This window comes from Panthera leo, chromosome A3 (assembly GCF_018350215.1).
Source record: "Panthera leo isolate Ple1 chromosome A3, P.leo_Ple1_pat1.1, whole genome shotgun sequence".
Classification (NCBI taxonomy): Eukaryota; Metazoa; Chordata; class Mammalia; order Carnivora; family Felidae; genus Panthera; species Panthera leo.
The window spans coordinates 33,914,864-33,935,654 of record NC_056681.1 but is presented as its reverse complement, the minus strand read 5'-3'; the positions used below and the strand labels follow the sequence as shown (position 1 = coordinate 33,935,654).

The following is a 20,791-nucleotide window of genomic DNA, read 5'->3' as shown; positions in this document are numbered from 1 at the left end:
ACTGTAATTATAATATTAAACATTTCTAAAATATGTGTTCTTTTCTTTTGGCAATTTTCAGAAAGGCATACCATCTGCACAAGAAAACACATGTCACTGGATATGGATTTTTATACTGAAATACTTGGTTGGGCCTTTGCAGGAATTACATTTTTTAAAGGAGACATAAATTACCTGTTTATTTCAACTATTTCATACACATTGTAACTAAAGTATGGCATATCGTCTATCTGATCAAAGATACTTATAATGAAAATTAGAACTTGCAGAAATAATTTTGGAATTGGGGACTGTTTTCCTGATGGGAAGAGTAGATCAATGTTTTTAGTCCACATGGTAAGTCTTATTAGAAAGCTCGGTTCTGAAGGCCATCCCCTTGGGGATGCCTGTCCCCCCTGGGTACCTCATCTTACACAGCTACAACTGAAAAAAAAAACCATAATAATACCTACCTTAGAAGGTGTCTGTGTGAATTAAATAGGAGAATTTGGGTAAAGTACTTGAACCAAATGCTTGCCTCATAAAAACATTTATTGTTATTAACGGATTATGCTTAAAAACTGACTTATTAAAATAGCAAATGAAAGTTTATCATGGCATTCTTTTTTTATTATGGTTTTATTATACCGCTAACATAAAAATTCCTTTTTTTAAGCATAAAGTTCAGTGGCATTAAGTACATTCACACAGCTGCACAGCCATTACCACCATCCATTTCCAGAACTTTTTCATCTTCCCACATGAAATTCCACAGTCATTAAACACTAACTCCCCATTCCCTCTTCCCCAAGCCCCTGACAATCACTACCTACTTTCTGTCTCTATGAATTTGACCACTCTTGATGCCTCACATAAGCAGAATCATACAATATTTATCATTTTGTGACCGGTTTATTTTGTGACTGGCCTAATGTGTTTAAAGGTTCATCCATGTTGTAGCAGGTGTCAGAATTCCCTTCCTTTGTAAGGCTGACTAATATTCCTTTGTATGTATACATCACATTTTATTCATTCATCCATCTGTCACTGGACACTTGAGTTATTTCCATCTTTTCACTATTGCAAAAAATGCTGCTATGCACAGATTGACAAATATCTGAGTCCCTGCTTTCAACTGTTTCATACCCAGAATGATCATACAATAGTTCTCTGTTTAAGTTTTTGAGGTCCTGCCCTTCTGTTTTATCCTGATAATTTTAAGATTTATTCTTTTTTAAAAAATTTTTTGATGTTTATTTATTTTTCAGATAGAGAGAGACACGGAGTGTGAGAGGGGGAGGGGCAGAGAGAGAGGGAGACACAGAATCTGAGCTGTCAGCACAGAGCCTGACACAGGGCTCAAACTCACGAACCCCAAGATGATGACCTGAGCCAAGTTGGACACAACCGACTGAGCCACCCAGGTGCCCCTTTTAAGATTTATTCTTAACATGCAGTTTGAAAAATATCTTTTACAAGGATGGTGCTGTGGCACAGAACTTCGGCTGGAACTTCAAATTTTAAAATTACTCCTGAATGTTAAAAAAAAAAAAATTGAAAACCAATTTAATACGATAATAAACGAACAATTTTTAAAATAGTTTAAGCTTCACCTATGAGATTATATGCATAAATGTTCAGAGCAATATTTGCAATAAATCACAGCAGTATTTTCAGTTCTGTTTCATTACCCATCATCCTCTAGAGTCGGGCAAAATGAAACTTTCTGACAGGCTGCACACAGCACACATCCCCACTTCCGGTGAATCTGGAATTAGCCTGTAGTTTTAATATATCATCCTCAAATCAGTTCCTTTTCTTATCATGGTGTCTGACAAGAGCATCTGACAAGATTCTAATCGAAACCTTGGTGACAATTCACTGCAAGGGTCACAGACAATCAAATATTTAAAGTCATCAGGGCAAACCTCAAATTTATATTTTAGAACACTGTACTAGGCTGCCTCATTTGCTTCTGATACTGCTATTTCTAGCTTATTCCTTCTCCTCCTTCAAAATTAAAGCTGCCTTGTTAAATATTTTCGTGACCTCACTCTTCCGGCCATGGTTCCTCTGTTAAATGATCTTTTATCTCGTCTACCTGCTTACTTCCTCCATAATCACCCCTAACATTCCAAGATCAGCTGGAACTTGGCATTCTTGCCATCGAAGGCAGGATTTGACCCAGAAATACATGAATATCCATTTTCAATTCCACCTGCTTTTTTCCCACCTCCCACATAGCTGCAATGTCTATATTCTCCCGTACCAAAGTAGCCACTCAACCCATATCACAAGTATTCTTAATTGTCAGAACATAAGCTCTTGTTTGAAGTTTGAAATGTATGGTCATCCTTCATTTTCAAGGGAACCGCTGATGGACTGTAACTCTTTAAGCATTTTACTGCCAAAAAATGGAGACAACTCTCGGACAGTCTGTTTCTCTCCATCAGCATCCATAAGATATGTATTCCATATAAGATGGTGGTTTTCAAACTTTTGGGTCCATCAGATGTACTAAAAGGACTTGTTAAAACACAGACTGCTGGGACCCTTCCCCAGAGTTTCTCACTTGATAGATCTGGGCTGGAGTCTGTAAATATGCATTTCTTTTTTTTTTTTTTTAATTTTTTTATGTTTATTTATTTTTGAAGGAGAGAGAGACAGAGTGTGAGTGGGGGAGGGGCAGAGAGAGAGGGAGACACAGAACCTGAAGCAGGCTCCAGGCTCTGAGCTGTCAGCACAGAGCCCGACACGGGGCTTGAACTCACAGACCTTGAGATCATGACCTGAGCCAAAGTCGGACACTTAACCGACTGACCCACCCAAGCACCCCTAAATGTGCATTTCTTACAGGACCTTAGTGCTGCTGCTGCTGCTGCTGCTGCTGCTGCTGCTGCTGGTGGTCTGGGGACCATACTTTGAGACCCACTGACATAGACTTACAAAGGGTGAGGTTTTGGGTCAGGAACACAATGATGTAAAGGCACCAGTGAGCTTAAAAGGTAGACAAACTTGTGTCTTGTAAGTATATTGTTTCTAACTAAGAATTCAACTTTAACTTGTTTATTTCAAGTTGTAAGTTTCTTTTTTCCCAATAAACATCTGCCTTGAAAAAGAGAGCACTGATAAACATACCTGTCTTAAGTTAGTAATAGTGAATAATGCACAGTAAGTTTCCATTTACTTCTCTTCATTTGATAGAAACTTACTCGCATCCCTATCTCATCAATATATCAATAGTGAGACTAATAGGATATAAGAAGCTACTGCTTTGCAATTTACTTTTTTCATTATTGCCCCATGAAGGAGCCCTTTTAGACATTTATTTTCCTAATTATCCACAATGAAATTTTAATATCACAGATGTCCTATCTATTTATATGCTGTACGTGTATCTGTGTTCTATACAAAAATTAAAAAAAAAGAATAAGATATTTTTGTCCCTCAAGACCATTTTTCATTTTTTGGAGGTGATTTGGTCCCAACTGAGAATGTATGTTCTGTGCCTGCATGTCCAAGATGGACTCATGAGCCACCTGTGGCTACTGAAAACTTAGAATGTGGCTAGTTCAACGGAGATGTGCTGTATAATTTCAAAGACAAGGAATGAAAACAAGAATATACAATAGTTCATTAATAATTTTTAATATTGATTATATAATGAAAACAATATATTGGGTTAAATAAACTATATTGTTAGAATTAATTCTACCTGTTTCCTTTTACTTGTTTTACTATGGCTATTAGAAAATTATAAATTTCCTAAGTGGCTTAAATTATATTTCTACTGGGTAGTGCAGCTCTAAACTTTAAAACTCTAAAAAGGTTTCTTCTTAATAGGGAAACGTTTTTCACAAAGCAAAGCACATTTGGTCAGATAATTCCATTTAGCAAGTTTTGGGTTTTTTCCATGCATGCAGCTACCATCCAGTTTTAACATCTAAGTAGTACAAAATAAATCTAGTTGCTTCTCTAAGTGTCAATTCTTCGAATATCTGAATAAAGCCATTATGTTGCTGCCCTCTGAGGCCATATACTTTGCTAGGTTGAGGTATATTGTGGGCTGAATTGTGCCACCCACAAAAAATGTATATGTTGAAGTCCCAACCCCCGTACCTGAAAATAACTGTCACTTTATTTGAAGACAGTCTGTACAGAGGCGATTACGTTAAAAGGCAGTCACAAGGGTGGGCCCTAATCCAATAAGGCTGGTATCCTTATAGAAAGAGGAAATTTGGACACAGACACGTACAGAGAGAAGATGATGTAGAGACCCTGGGAGAAGACAGCCATCCACCATCCAGAACAGAGGACTGAACAGATACTTCCCACATGGCCCTCAAGGAAGGAACCAGTTCTGCACCCTGATCTCAGATTTGTAGCCTCCAAAATTGTGAAAATATACATTTCTGTTGTTTAAGCCCCCCCAGTCTGTTGTACTTTGTTACAGGAGCCCAAGCAAACTAGTGCAAAGAGTAACCCTAAACCTTAAGATGAATGTCAAGGACCAGTCCACAGACCCACAGCTTATTCCTTAGTACCATTAGCAGAAAGTCTATTGGCCAGTGTTGACCACAATCCTCACTCCACGGTGATTCTATGTTTTTATGCTGTTACAAGAGAACACATAGGAATAAAGACATGGATTTCTAAATTAATCAATATTACAGAGTCAACAAGGAGAAATGACAAGCAATGTTCCACAGGGAGTGCCCAAGACCTGCATTAGGAAAAAGTAGAGCGGAAGATGGCAAATATATACATTGTAGGGGAAACAGTTGTGTAAGGAAAAAGAGTCCTAAGGGTCATAGAAAAGCAGATGTGATCCCATCAAACATCAGCAACGCAGCCCTAACTATGAAAACAACAATTAAAATAAAACAATAGAAATGCTAAGGTGCTGGCTTAGGATCAGCGAGGTTAAACTTCTACATGCATCTGCACTGATGAGAATTTCCTTCCAGGGGTCTATACAGTGTGAAATTTCCCCCAAATAAATGAAAGCAAAGGAAGTAACGGGGTCCAGAAAAGAAGACGCAGAACAGTAGAGAGAAGCACCATTTTAGTATTTGCATTTCACCGATAGGTATGAAAATCTCTCTTAATACAATACAGGGAAAAGTTGGAAGCATATTTCTTCAAATATCACACAAGGGAACTTAAGACACTATACTACAGATTCAAACAAGAGCCCAGATTCCCAATTATCCAAGGTGCTCATTGCTTAGTGGGGACATCAGATGAAGAAACTGACCATTTTAGCAAGATACAGCTCTGGTGGGTGTAAACTGGCATCTCACTGTGGTTTGAATTTGCATTTCCCTATGACTAATGACTAATGATGTTGAACATCTTCTCATGTGCTTACTGGCCACGTATGCGTGTGGCTCGTGTGCACGCACGTGCGCGTGCCTTTGCACATGTGGTAACCCGGTCCTTTTTAAAATCAGCTAAGATTTAAATCGGTAGTTTGAATGTGAATCAGTGGTTCTGAACTGGGGCAATTTTGCAATGTCCTGAGATAATTTTGTTTGTCACCCTGGGGTCTTTGCTACTGACATCTAGTGGGTAGAGACCAGGGGTGGCGCAAAACATCCTACAATGCACAGGACAGTCCCCTACAGCTGGCGCAAAACATCCTACAATGCACAGGACAAGTCCCCTACAGCAAAGAATTACCTAGCCTCAAATGTCAATAGCACTGAGGTTGAAAAACAGAGCTTAATGGCTTCCCATTGACTTTATGATAAAACCTTGCCGTGCCCTAAGCAGGCCACTTGCCATTTTGCCAGCATCACCTGAGCAACAAACTCCCAACCGGCTTATTCTGCTATGTCCTTCAAAGGACATCCTTTGATCCTTGGAATGTCCCCATGTGCTGTTCCCTTGGCCTGACACACACCCCCCTCCTCTTGTTGACCTAAGTCCTACTTATAACCCAGGTCTTTCCATAAATAGAATGCCTCCTGGGGAGCCTTCCACATTTCTTATGCTCACATGTACTTCTGTACCTTTTTCTATAGCACTTACCACCATTATAATGAAATAATTATACTTCTATTCCATTAGCATCTCTCTCCCACAATAGAATACAAACGCCATGAGGGCAGGAGCCAAACCATTTATCATCATAACTCTGCAACACTGACAAGATGTCTAGCTTGTAAGAAGCATCGATGCTTATGTTCATTATGAATACTGAATGGGTGGATGGAAAAGAAGCTAGGTACATTCTGAAAAGTATCAGTTGAGGCTGACATCTCACAGGTTGCCAGTAGCCTTGGCAAGAGAAATTTCAAAGCAGTGGTAAAGGCAGAACAAGACTTTGGAGGATTTTGTTGCGGCAAGAGAAGTCGGAGGAGACAATAACTATGTGTGGAAGTCTGGAGAACATTGTGCTGGAGTCTATGTTGGAATTTCTGTGGCTAAAAGGCATATATTGATATGTTTTTAGAGGAGCTTTGGCAGAGGGAAAATGTTCACAGATATTATCAAAGGCAAGCTAATAATAAAGTCAGCATCCAGAGAAACTGGGCAACATGGACTCCAGAACACAGAGAAGATGTGCTTTCCCAGGGACCAGAGGGAAGGTGGGAGAGTGTAGGTGGCCCCAGTAATTAAATGAAGAGTGGGGAAGGGAGGAAGTCTTTGTGAATCATTACCATAATAAAGAGAATGTTTTCACAACTATCAGTCTTTCATCTGTCACTTCCAACACATCTGAATTTCTTTAAGGAAAATTTTCACAACAATACCTGGGTACTCATGTGAGCATCTTTTTTAGAAAACGGAAGCCACTGGTAACATTCAGAAGATGGGATGTAAATACATTAAGCATCACAATTTTCAACCAATATTGAATTGCAATTTAGTACACACTCAACCTTAATTGGTCCCACAACAGCATCAGATCTGTACTGACAACAAACATTTTGCTTCTCCAACTCACACTGAGAGAAACTAAGGCCCCAGAGTTCCTTTGGACTCTGGGAGATTTCTGAGAGAATGGAAGGATATAGAGCAGGGCTTTCCAACCAACACCACAGACAGTGCGTCAGGAAGGTCTCTTCAGAGCATGACCACCCTCCAGGTCTGCCTCAAGATGACATGTTCCCCTGTGTGAACCCACTGTAACCAGACACACACCAGAACACTTCCTTCATTCCACAAACATTCCCTCAGTACCTACCGAGTGCCAAGCCTATGCTCTGCCCTAGGGAAAGAAGATAAATAACATAAAGCTATAGTCCTCCAAGTGCTGTGGTCCAGTTGTAACACAGACAAGGGATATCCACCTGCCTGTACACACGTTCCTGAACCCGGCAATCTAGATCTGGCCTCTCGACTGATACTACCTTGAATTCAAGCCATTCTGCATCTTGCTTCAGGTCAGGTCACTCATCGTCTACACTCCCATCATGCCTACCAAATTTCCAAGATCAATGATTTCTGTAAGAAGCCACAGGACCAGTCTTAACGGGAATCCAACAAAAGACAACATTTTGCAAGTATGTTGGGAAAGAAAAAGGTGGAGAAGCACATGTAATGAGTCTTGCTAGATACAAAAGTGTCACTTATCAGGCAATGGAAAAAATGACCTTTGTTTTAACGCCACTCCTGAATACCTAAATATACCATGTCTCCCTACTGAATGAGTGATAGAGAACATTTGTAGACTATAATATACACTGGCCTCTGTGCCTCAAAGTAGCAATGAGGCTTTCCTATGTTCCCATGTAACACAATGTAGACAAAAATGAACTCTGTATATACACCATACCTGTTTTTGAAAACAGTAGCCAAAAGGGATAAGTTTGTAGGGACATAAACCCCATTTGTATGAATCCTAAAATCAGGGAGATTTTGTAGAGAAGCCAAGGAATCTTTTTTAACTTGTATTGATCTGGATGGTTAAGTCTTTTATTACCAGGATGCCTGGGTGGTTCAGTCAATTAAGTGCTGGCTCTTGATTTCGGCTCAGGTCATGATCCCTGCATCGTGGGATCAAGCCCCTGCATCAGGCTCTGCACTGAGCATGGAGTCTGCTTGAGACTCTCTCTCTCTCTCTCTCTCTCTCTCTCTCTCTCTCTCTCTCCCTCCCTCCCTCTGCCTCTCTCTCCCACTTGTGCACTCTCTCTCTCTCTCTCTCAAAATAAATAAAATGAAAATAAAAAGTCTTTTGTTACCTAAAGGATCCTGTTTGGGGATACCATGATAGACTGTAAAGAGAATATAACCAGAAGACTTAGTTTTAAATTTAACCAACTAGTTGTACGTCCTTGGGCAAGTCACAACTGACTAGCCTCTGTTTCCTTCTACGTAAAATGGGAATAACACTTGCCTTTTTCCTACCACTAAAGGTGGTGTTGATGACTAAACAGGGGTGAACATAAATAAATAATAACAGTGCTTTACAAGTATAACTGCCTGTGATTAGGATTCAGTCTCGATATTGAGCTCCAAAGGCAGCATTATAGCAAAACTCCATTTTACTCAAATGTAATATTGAAGGAGCAAACTCCATGGGATATAGATATCTGTTGCACATAAGGACTGAAAATCATGAAATCTTAGAACCATAAAAGACAGATCAGGCAGGGGTTAGTGAGGGAAACAGAAACCTCTCTGGAAATTTTGAACATAAAAGGATTTAATTACAGGTAATTGGACAGAACCACAAGGATTGGTGAAGTGGGCTTCAGGTTAGGCCTCCATGAATGACCCCAGAACACCATAGCTCTGACCCTTGAGGAAACCTATTGCTTTCACCACATTCAGAAAGGTAAGAATCAGGAAGGAACTCCTGGAGTCAAAAACCCAACAGCTTAGCCCAAGGCAAAGGAAGAGTAATCTGAGAACAGTGAGCAACCCCTCTTGCCATTGCCTCATTAGACCCATGGCCCTGGACATAAGCCACTTATGAACAATTACAGAAAGTAATGCTTTTGCCTTCAACACCTCACTTTCTACGGAAACAACCCCAGGAATACAGAAAGGTGGTCTCTTTCACATATCTGCCCTTTAAATCTCATATGACTGCTTCTCATGCTGGTGGAACTTAATTTACAGCCAGAATATTAGATGCTTCCAGAGAGTCAATGTAGCTTTGGATTTCCAGATTCTGCATTTTAAAAAATTCCACTAAGAGGATGTGAAAATTGATGCTAAGTGAGACTCAACAATATCTGAGACAGAACACCTGAGAATGCATCATGGTTAGCATTTTTTTTTAGTCTATTAGCCCACTCACTGACTTGTTCTGTGGTCTTCTGTCTCTTTTTAAGTCCATGTGGCCTCTTCTATAAAATGAATCACATTAACTTTCTCTTACCTAATTTATAAACAAGTTCCAAAGAAAATTAGATTTTTTAACAGCAAAATAATCTCCTAATTTTTTAAGTATCAATGTTATAGACTGATGTCCACTATGACTAGTTCAGGTAAAAGTGTTTCTCTTTGCAAACTGATCCATTTTCCCTGAACTTGCTCATAAAACTTTAATGCAATAAAGGAAACAAAACATGGAACTGAAAGAGCCCCTGAAATTAAAAAAAAAAAACCAGATATGGGATGCTTTTATTCTATTTTAATACTAAATGTTTTCTTATTTTATATAATAGTCTGTTTCTCCATTTACAATAATTTAGTTTCTTGACAAATATACAGATTTAGTGAACATCAATGAAGACATATGCCTAAGCATTTGTTCAGAATAGAAATTAAAGTTAAAATTTCCAAAAAAATTGAAATTAACATGTGAAGAAGATAATAAAAAAAAATAAAATATCAGATCAGAGGGGAATCAGAAGAACTCTTAAAGAATCTAGTGTTCTTTACGTGATATTTGTCAGTTTTTTACAGAAATTGATGGCTTCCTTAGGAGATCGTGTGTAACTGATCTCAGAAACGTGTCTCCAGAGGCGCCTGGGTGGCTCAGTAGGCCAAGCCTCTGACTCTTGATTTCAGCTCAGGTCATGAACCCAGGGTCCTGGGATTGAGCCAGCATCGGGCCTCCGCACTGAGCATGGAGCCTGCTTAGGATTCTCTCTCTCACCTTCTGCCCTTCTTCCCTGCTCTTTTTCTCTCTGTCTAAAATTAGAAAAATTTTAAGAAAGAAGTATGTCTCCAGTTGCTTTCCCTGCTGATGCACAGGGGCACATGGCTTAGATTGGGGCATCAGACATGGCACAGACAGGGAAAGAGAAGCATTATGAAATCTGAGCAGGTGGAACTTATGATCTGAAAAGGCTGCATGAACCTAATATTAGCGTGGGTAACAGGAAAAGCAACATTTTCAGTCACCAAGGATGTGTTATTTAGGTGAGACCCATAGCATTAGTCAACAATTCACAATCAATCTTATTTCATTTTCTGCCGGCACTCCTTGTTCATGATAACATGAAACAATCCTGATAAAGAAACGTTTAACCACAGGTCACCAAGTTCAACATAAAAAAGGAAAATGTTCCTGTCCCATTTAAACATCATTGCAGGTAAATATAATTTGAAGCTATTTATTGATAGACTGAACTTTCAAGGGAAGTATTCAAGATATGCTAATAGCCAGAGCAAATTATCCTAATACACCACAGGTAGGAGTATCAAAGTCAGGCAAGATAAGAGAGAAAATCTAGAAGAGAAAAATAGATTCCACAAACAGCACTCTGCTGGTCTCCTTTCCTATGCCAATAACAGCCTGTAGGCATTACATTTCCTTGTTAAACTACCAGAGTTTTGTTCAACTATTTCCTCCTTCGGGGCATTTACACCTGCTCCACTTCCCAGACTTCACCTTAGGACAGATAAGGACCTAATCAAGTGCCATCTAAACAGAAGGTAAGTCACTTCTGTTGTTATTATGCAAGAGGGTTCATTCAGCAGTAATAAAAAAAAATGCTTTAGGCTGAAGAGGGTTTGTTTTGTTTTCACTGAAAATTAAAAAATCATTTTTTTTAGATCAAAAACAGGCAAAACCAACCTATAAAGTTATAAGTCAGGCTGATTGTTACCCCTGGGAGGAGGTGTAGGGACTGGAAGGTACCACCTAGAGAGGGCAGTGCTGTTCTTGATCCAGTGCTCATACTGGGTAGTGTTTATTTTGTGAAAACAGATCCAGCCAGACAGAAGATTTTTGTGTTTTACAGTATGCATGTTACGCTCTGATAAAAAGCTTAAAGTAGCTTTATTGGACTAGATTTTGGAAACGTTAATACTTTCATGTTTAAAGTAATTACTGTCGATGAGAAATTCACAAACGCTCTTTGGGCATTAAAAATGGACATATCTGGGCATACGTATGTGGCCCTTTAGAGAGCATCTGCCAGCTTTTCAGTCTAAAACCTGCCTCTCCCTCTGTGGGGGCCCCGTCCAGATCCACCACCTACCAGCCGGAGCCTTTTCTTCTCTATTTCCCATAACCTTTCCAGAGTGAGTGCTGCTGAATGCCCATCTCATAAGCCATTCCCCTCAGCTCCCTCATTAATCTGGTCAGTGCCCTCCATCATTCTGCTGCCATCATTCTGGAAACTGTAACTGCATATTCTACATAATGCAAATACTCTACCCAAGCTTCTGTGTAGGATGCTGGGAAATGTGCAATATACAAGCATGTTTATTCTATTATTATTAGTGATGATGATTACCTGTTTTAACTGCGGAGGTTTTGTTTGAAAGGGAGAGAATGGTGGAGAGGGGGGAGAGTGCTACTTGGTTCAAAGCCATGGGGCATTAATCCAAATCCAAACCTTTGAGCTTCCACAGCCTTCTTCTCAAACAACTTAGGCAGTTGCAATTGCAACTTTTGGCTAGATTATGCTTGTGAGACAGAATGTACAAAGATTAGTTTTATACATATTTATTTTAAATATATATTCTTGCTACATTACAAGAGTTCTGTTTAAGTGTTTCCTTCTTCCAGGTGGAATATATATATGTATATATGTGTATATATATATATATATATATATATATATATATATAATTTCTTTTTTTAATTTAAGTAGAAATAAAACTTCTGGATACTTTGTAAACTGACTTGCTTTACAGAGAAGGTGTCCTGCTTTTTATGTGGACTCACTTTCCCTGAAACACCTGAATTTTTTTTGAAACAGGTAAAACACTGATTTTTTTTTCTTTTTCCAATTATAAAATATTAAAATCAAAGCACATAGTAAAAGGAATGAAAGGAAGGTCTGGATGTTCCCACTTGTAGAATAAAGGAGGCATCTAACATATACTGGCCACTGTGGAAAAATTCATGACCCTCTAACCATTGAGGGAACAATAATTTTTAAAAACCGTGTTTTATTAAGGGTTCCTGGGTGTCAGGCACTATACAAAACAATGCATATGCCTTTGCTCACTTAATGTTAACAGCTGTTCTGTGCAGCAGGAAATATTACAATCTTCACATTACAGATGAGGAAACTGAGGTGGAGATGTATTAAGTAACTTACAGTGACACTGGAACTTGGAGGGGGAGAGTAGAGAAAAAGAAAGAACAAACAAATGTGACACCTTTCATGTCCTAGAGGTTGTAGAACAAAGAGACAAGGTCCTGGGAGCTTAATCAGGGACACATCAGGGGCTGGGAAGAGGGGTGGGGGGGAGCCAATTGTATGGTTTTTACCCTTCCTCTTTTCCTCCACATACAAAGCAAGGCCAAACACTAGGAGAGAGAGGGCCTAGACTCATAGTCTCCTAAGCTCCCTACCTCAGATGCAGAAAGTAACCCCCCTCCACTGTCCATCTCACCAGAACTCTCCCACAATGTCCACAGTCCTTTACACCCACCTCCACCACAGGGGCTGATAATATACAAATGCAAAATAAAAGCAAGGATAAAGTTGCATCCTTTGGTATCACTGGTAAAACAGATAACCACGATAGGTCAGTCCTATATTTGCTGATCAAGTTCTGGAGGACAAGGTTTGGCCTTGATCTCCTAACTGTACACGCTACCACTAGTCGTTCAAACACTGAAGTAATTCTATATGCTCCACAGACCCTGGGGACTCGCAGCCCTCCTCATGATCAGGCAAAAGAAAGGCCAATGCCCTGGTGCAAAGGGGTGTTCTCCAGGACCCTGCTCCACCTCCATTGCCCGCTACTGTCTATTGTGATTGGTTAGTGCCTATGTCAAAGCTTTTGACTACCACTCTTAAAGCATCCACAGCCATGATGCTGGCATGTAGCCAACAGATTATGCAGGGCACTGCACCCTCTAGGTGACATCTTCCATTCCAGAGAGTGGCCAGAAAAACAGAGTAAGTGATTGTGGTGTTTTAACCACTCACAACAAAAGATAATCTCTCTACAATTCTAAGTAGCTCCATACTCATCCTTTCAAATGTCTTATTATGCTTTCTAATGGGCTACTCAGAATCTATTTTATGAGTTTGCCCATCCCTCTTCTTAAAGACCAGAGGGCAGGGTTCTACAGTTTTTAAGTGAGATCCAGTATTTGAGAGATTTTAAAACTATTTCCAGCATTTAATTGTCCTCTAAACAAGGTGATGGGGATGCCCCCCTGGTGCAGGGGGCAGAGGATATTTCCCAAAGTCAAAGCCAAAAGGGAAAACCCAACAGTCTCCCCTCCTCAAAGACAGACGAGACAGCCTCTCAAAAATTTTCTCTCTTCCCTTTCCCTTTCTACTAACCCACTAGAAACAGGTGACAGTGCTGAAAATTGTTCACTGCATATAAGAAATTCAAAAGGCACATATGAATGCAAGTTAAGCTAGCCTAGGCACCAAAGACACTTGGTAAAATACGCCATTAAGATTTAAAGATTGTCCATGATTTTGTCATTGAGGTCCTTCTACTTCTTAGATAGAAAAGTAACAGCTGGATGAATTTCTCAACATGCAGAGAGATCAAATTAAAATCACAAACTTGCAATAATGTACATGGGCTGACAAGACCCTGGTAGCTATCTGCCATACTTTTTAAGTCACTTCACACACCTTATCTCAGTGATTTCAAAGTATGGTTCCCCAGACCAGTGGACTCAGCAAGACTCTATGAGAAATGCATTCTCAGACCAATCCTCAGACCTTCTGAATCAGAAACCGAGGGTGAGACCAAGCAAACTACGTGTTGCCAATCGCCCAGATGTTTCTGACACTCAAGTGTGAGAAGGGCTACTTTATCCTATTGGCTACTTCCAACTATTACAGATGAAACAGGTACAAACAAACAAACAAACAAACAAAAGTGGCATTCTCATAGTCTTGCTCAAGAGGCCGCAAAGATTCAGAAAGGTTAAGTGATTAACCTAAAGTTACACGGCTGACTGACAAGAGAACCAGCAGGTAAACTCAAGCCTTTAGATTCAACATGTAGTTCTCTTTGTCTTTGGCACACAGTATCACTAGGATGCAGTATAATTAGCCCGATCACCTAAACTGGCTTGATTTTGGAAGGACAGATATGGGACGGCAAGAGTAGAGGGGTGACTCCTGAGGAAGATATGGGTGACCTAGGAAAGTCTGCTCCTTCTCAATCCACAGATCACCATGGAGACAGAGAGCCAAGGAACCTGCAGGAGAGTTCACCATATTCCAGGTAACCTGACTCCTGGATGCAGTCTGGGTTTCTCCCTACAGAAGAGCTGAGATTCCACAGGCCCTCCCTTTAGCGTGTGCACTAAAGTAAGGCTTCCCAAGAAACTCACTGCTGCAGTGCTCAGGGAGAGTGCTTCCCACCTTCTTCAGGTAGTGTCTGACTGGTGACCTCTCCAATACTCTCCTTGCATCACTTCTAATCTCTACATCACTGGTGTTCTTGATAATTTTCTGTCTCCTCCACCTACCATGTAAGGCCTATAACAGCGGAGATTCTGTCCACATTCATCACCACCCCAGAACTAGTGTATGGTCTGGCATTAGCAGGTAAGGAAGAAATACACATGCCATAAATGCACAAAATAAAAATCATCTCCTTAGATGTTCAAAACTTGTTCCATAGAAGATCTCCATTTTCAAAGTGATGCCGGCTATTTTCTTCCAAATAAGATATTCTGGGGCACCATTTAAAAGTATCACTGTGAATAAATGCAGAGCTTATGCTGGAATACCCTTCTTTATTCCGTAAAGTCTTTCTCCCTTCGGCCCTTTATTTTCTCATCACCTCAGTTCTCTCTTTGAGACTTCAAGATGGGCAAAACTGTTTTATTTGTTGCTGAACTGCATTATCTTTTGTTGTTATTGTTGTTGTTGTAAGAAAGCGGTTCATCTGTGTCCAAATTTATTGTTTAGATTCTATTCCATTTACAAAAACATCTGGTCCTTACACTGGGATGGAAGAAGAAAAGTGTAAAGTCCTCCGTAAAAGGACGTATGTTTCTATCCTTGCCTACAACATTTAATAATTGCCATTAGCTTTCAAGGAAGCTGTGGCTCATACTCCCGAGTCCCGTTTGCACTTCCAACTGGACAAAATATAGACACAGACTCACTCAGCTAAGTAATTGGATTCGGTACCTGGAATATTTAAATTGTTTTTCAGACACTGGAAAATGGCTTAAGAAGATTAAAGAAAAATACCCTGGAGGATAACAGGCTATAATTTGCTAGGTGGAAAATCTTTTCAGGAGGATGAACACCTTATTCGCCTATCATTCCTCCTGTTTGAGAGATGTCTTCCTCATTTGGACCTAAATTTCCCTAGATCCTGGCAGCTCAGGTTTATCCCGGTGGGTTGTTCTTAACAAACCTTTTGAATTACACCCAGGACATATAAATTGATACGATAATGCCCTCCATCTGAAGAGTCCCATGTTTTCAGCAAGATTATTAATTTAAGTGTTTGAAGACAACGGGTTGGGGAGCGGGTGTCACTTGCAGTCCTAGGTCCAGGGCTCTTGCAAAACGCTGGAGATCCGGGTTTGGGCAAAGCTCTGCCCCACTTGGCAAAAGATGTAATAAATAAATTGTGGGGAATGCCTTGCCGGTTCTGCTTCAAGCTGCAGACTCCAGCCAGCTCAGTTCTCAAAAACTAGCCCTCCCCATTTGCCCGCAGGTCCGCTGAGCACTCCTAGACCCCCCAATGCCCCCGACTTCTGCCCTCTAGCCCTTCACAGGAGTGTCCTCCCGGGCCCTTCTCAAGCCCCTCAGGAGCCAGGCGCTGAAGTTTGGCATCAGCGACCACCTGTCGGCTGGACCGCTGTGTCCTCTGCCGCGTGGGCTCCCATAAAAGTGCCAAGAGGCTTAGCAATCACTGAACAGGCTCGTTCTTCGGGGCTGTCCTGTTCCTTCTGGAAAGGGAGCAATAGAGGTAATAGGGGGTGCGTCTGCGGGCGTAGAGGGGTGCGCCTGGGTCACACCCCAGCGCTCTCCAGATGGTCCCAACTTCACACTTTCCAAAAACTCTCAGGACCGTTCCCTGGCAAAAACTGCCCCTCAGGCCCCCAAGCCTGAAGAGCCTCAGGGGGCGCCTGCCAGACCCGGCAAGGATGGCAATTCCCTGACCCGGAGAGACAGGAGCGCGCGCGAAGCCGCTGCTCCCGGCCAGCCGCCTCGGCAGTGGCCACCCTGCGCGCCCCGAGGCGGCCCCGGCCGGCTCCCGTGCGCCCATTGCATAACGCGCCCCTCGCCCCACCCCCACGCCGCCCGCCCCGCGCCCTGCCCGGTGCCCCGCGCCCCCAGCCCGCCGCCTCCGACTTACATCATCCCACTTGACGAATTTGGTGCCCTTCTTGAGGCTGTCGGACACGCACACCGGCTTGAGTTGCAAAGCGTGCACTCCGGGCTGAGCCCCGGCCATCTGGGCTCATCGGGGCTCGGGGCGGCCCGGGCGAGCGCGGCAGGGACGGGGCGCGGGGCGCGGGGCTCCTTTCTCGGCTCGCGAGGCGCTTGACTCTGCTCCCCCGCCGGCCTCCCCCGGCCTCCCGGCCTCCGCACCTCCTCCGGCGCGGCTCAGCAGGCGGGGCGCACGGGGGCCAGGCGCCCGGCCATGCCTCGGGCGGGACGCGGGGTCGGGCGCCCGCGGTGGCTGCGGAGCCTCGGAGGGCACAGGGAAGCCGAGCCGGGCGGCCGAGGCTGCCAGCCGCCGCCGGGTACTGCTCCTCCTCCGCCGCCGCCTCGAAGCGCACCATTCAGCACATCCTCTATACACAGAGGGAGAGCGCGAGTGACACACGCTCCGCGCCCCCCCCCCCCCCCGCGCTCCTTCCCCTCCTCCTTCCTCCTCCCGCCCAGCTTCCCCGCCACCCTCGCTGGCTCGGTCCCTCCTTCCCCCGGCGGCTTCCAGCCCAACTTTGCGCGCTGGGTCAGGCGCCGGGAAGCGGGGACGCAGCGGCACCTCCCGGCTCCTGGGCCCCACTGCAGCCAACGCCTGCGCCGCCCGCGCGCCCTCTGAGCATGCCCCATGCCGGGGTTGCAGGGGTGCCCGGGGTGCCCGCGAACCGCGCGTTCCCTGGGGCTTTCCGGGGAACTTGGGCGGGAGCCTGGAGTGCCTTCCGATCCAGATTGGGTGGGGAAAGGGAGCGGTTGGGAGGGATCGGAGAGGCAGCCCCTAGCGGGAGCTCTCTAGCGACGGCCACAACCCAGCTCTTTGCAAAGACATTATTTATTAGTAGATAAGAGAGCAGTAGAGAGGCTTGGCAGGAGTGCTCTTTGGGGAAACCTTGCTTCGCCTGAGGGTTTGCAGCGCGCTGGTCTTGGAAAGGGGGTGGGGCTACGGTTAAGTTGTGCTTCTGAAAAAGAAAGCCCACCCTGAGAGAAACAATGGTTTTTTGTTTCCCCCACACACACACACACAGAGACAGAAGGCCCCCTCTCCTCTCCACGTGTTGTGTGTGTGTGTGTGTGTGTGTGTGTGTGTGTGTGTGCGCGCGCGCGTGTGTCAGACACAGAGACACAGGGAGAGAGAGGAGAGACCATAGAAAAAGAGGTATCTTATGGATAGTAGACTCCTAACTTGCTCATTTAGTGACATAGGTCTAAGAATGTTTGCCCTCGCTCATTCAACAAACATTTCTCATTTATTAAAAGAGAGAGAGAGAGAGACCCACCAGAATGGGTAAAAATTAAGATTGATAATACCATTGTTTGATATAGAGCAACTGGAACGCTTATCCATTGCTGGAGAGAGTATAAAATGGTAAAGCCATTTTGGAGCAGTTTCCTATAAAAAGTTAAACATTAACTTATCATAAAACTCAGGACTTTCCCAAGAGAAATGAAAATAGGTTCACATAGACTTGTGTGAACAATGTGCATGGCTTTCTTCATAATAGCCCATACTGGAAACTGCATATGTCAATCAACAGGTTAATAGGCAAATAAATGATGGTATGCCCAAATGATGGAATACTATTCAGCAAATAAAAGGGAATGAGCATGCACCACAAGGATGAATGATACAAGCTTCAGAACCTACTGACAGAAACTAGATGTTATGCTGCAGGATTCTGTTTGAGGAATTCTGGAATAGGCAAACTAGCCTATATTGATAGAAAACAGGTCATCAGTTGCTTGGGGTCAGGAATAAGCAGGGATTGACAGGGAAGGGGACCTTTGGAGGTGTTGGAAATGTTCTATATTATGCAGGTACACACTTGTCAAAACTCACAGAACTAAAATGAGTATATTTTATAGTACATAAATTTTATCTCGATGAAATTGATTTCTTAAAAGAAGAAACAGAATATGAACAAAAAAGAATGAGAAGAACCTTCTTTTCTCTTAAGCATTTGTCCTTGACCCCTAGGGCTTTCCCAGGCCCAGTGTTTATAAACTAAATCAAAACATTACCAAAAATGCAGTGGGGAAATTTGCCTCTTAAATACTTCAGTGCATTCAAAAAATATGTATTGATCACCAGCTATATATTAGGCACTATAATAATCACCATGGATAACCTGGTGACCATGACACCTGACTCCTGCTCTCTGTGGGGGGAGTGGGGGGAAGGTTTGCCTTGTCCTTGGAAGCCACTCTATAAACACTGATTTGTTTCATCTGGTCACATGTCCCTAAACTAAAACCTGAGCATCCTTTTCATAGACCTTCTAATCCGGAAGCTCTGCTTGCCAGTAACATTGCAGAAGGCACCAATCACATTCTCACAGGATTTCAACAAGACTCTGCTTCCAGGGTTCCTGGCCTTCTCAATTGTCCTTACAATGGATCCCATCAGAGTGATTCTTTTCTCTTTCCTATTCTGTCTTTACTTTTTCTTTTCTCTCTTTTCTTTCCCCTTGCAATCTCTCCATTATCTACTGGAAGTATTATTGGTCAAATAGGTTTTACCCACCAGAGTGGCTTAGGAGGGCAAGACAGATGAGACGAGACATGTGCCCCCCACCCATGAAGAGGAATTTGGAAGATTAGAGGTTGGTTCTAGTCAAATGAGAAGGTAGATTGAACTTCTTTGTGGTGCCTTCATCGTTCTCTTTCCCTTGCCCCTTTGTGTTTCCACACATTTTACCATGTGACCTTGCTATTTTCAACTAGATGCCTGTGATTTGTCCACCCCACTGATGTTAGACTGTAAGACTTGATTTGGCCAGTGGGATGTTAGGAGAGGTGATATGAGCAAAGGCTTGAAATATGCTTGTGAGCTTGGGTTTGCCCTGTTGGGTCTCTTGTCATTGCCACGAGATTAACAACTCAGGGAGCCATAAAGGGCAGACCAAGGCCTAATCTCCAGCTTGGAGGAAGATCCAACAGAACCCATCCTATTTGCCAGAATCCAGCCAACCTGAAGACTTATGACCATGATAATAGATGCTCATTGTTGAATGTTGCTGAGCCAGAGAGTCATTCTTTACATACCATTACGGTAGCAATAGATGGTGGAGTCATTCATCTGGTATTTTTGTTCCTTCCCAGCTGTTGATGTGAATGTGACTATAAGAAGGAGAATAAAGCTGTAGAATTCTGAACAGCGTTTGTCTTCAAGACAGACATAGGCTCCCAGAGCTTCCTCTGCCATCAAGAGGATGCCATTTGATCCAGGAAGGCTATGGGATAAATCCTTTCAACAGATAGAATGAGGCTTGAGGCAGGTTAGTTCAACCTCCTCATTTTCCACACCCCTGGGTAAGGATACAAGGCAGAAATACTTTTAAAGTGTGAGAATTTTTGCCATGCAAAGGGACCTGTAAGGACATCCAACATCGTGTGAGCCAGGCCTATGATCATCAAGTTCAGTGTTCTGTTCTACTTTTAAAACAATAGAAAGTTCTGTTTTTTGTGAGAACACAGAATTGCCCTTCAAAATATCAGCCTCAGGGAGTTGGCAAAACTAACCTTTTCTGAGTACTCACTATAGGCCAGAGCGCTAAGCTAAACACTTCCCAGACACTCAATAACATACACTTACTGTTCAACAGCACCCTCCCACCCGCTTTTTCTTGTAAGCAAACCTTGATTTGGTTCAGATGCTTAGGGAAGGTAGCTCCTCCCTCTTCCCAGGGAATGAACTATTACTGGTCTATTGGTCGACACCAGTTATAGAATCCTATTCTCCTTTGTCCTTGGTTGATTTAGGAGGTGGTTGAGAGACCCAAATCTTCCCAATGGATTAAAAATGTAGGGGTGCCTGGGTGGCTCAGTTGGTTGAGCGTCCGCCTTGGGCTCAGGTCATGATCTCGCGGTCCGCGAGTTTGAACCCTGCGTCAGGCTCTGTGCTGACAGCTCAGAGCCTGGATCCTGTTTCAGATTCTGTGTCTCCTTCTCTCTCTGACCCTCCCCCATTCATGCTCTGTCTCTCTCTGTCTCAAAAATAAATAAATGTTAAAAAAAAATTTTTTTAATGTAGGGCGTTAGGGAAACATTTCTCTCCCCTAACCCTTTCTCTTGCA

The 20,791-nt window shown here is 42.8% G+C and overlaps 1 protein-coding gene across 1 annotated transcript in view; it reads right to left on the bottom strand.

Moving 5' to 3' along the window:
* The window catches only part of PLCB1 (phospholipase C beta 1), a 697,918-nt gene extending 680,879 nt beyond the window's left edge, over positions 1 to 17,039 (bottom strand). The window contains exon 1 of the mRNA XM_042931600.1: positions 16,648 to 17,039. Coding sequence (XP_042787534.1) covers positions 16,648 to 16,746 — 99 coding nt within the window. The 5' untranslated portion in view covers positions 16,747 to 17,039. The remainder of the gene's footprint in view (positions 1 to 16,647) is intronic.
* Positions 17,040 to 20,791: the final 3,752 nt, after the last annotated feature.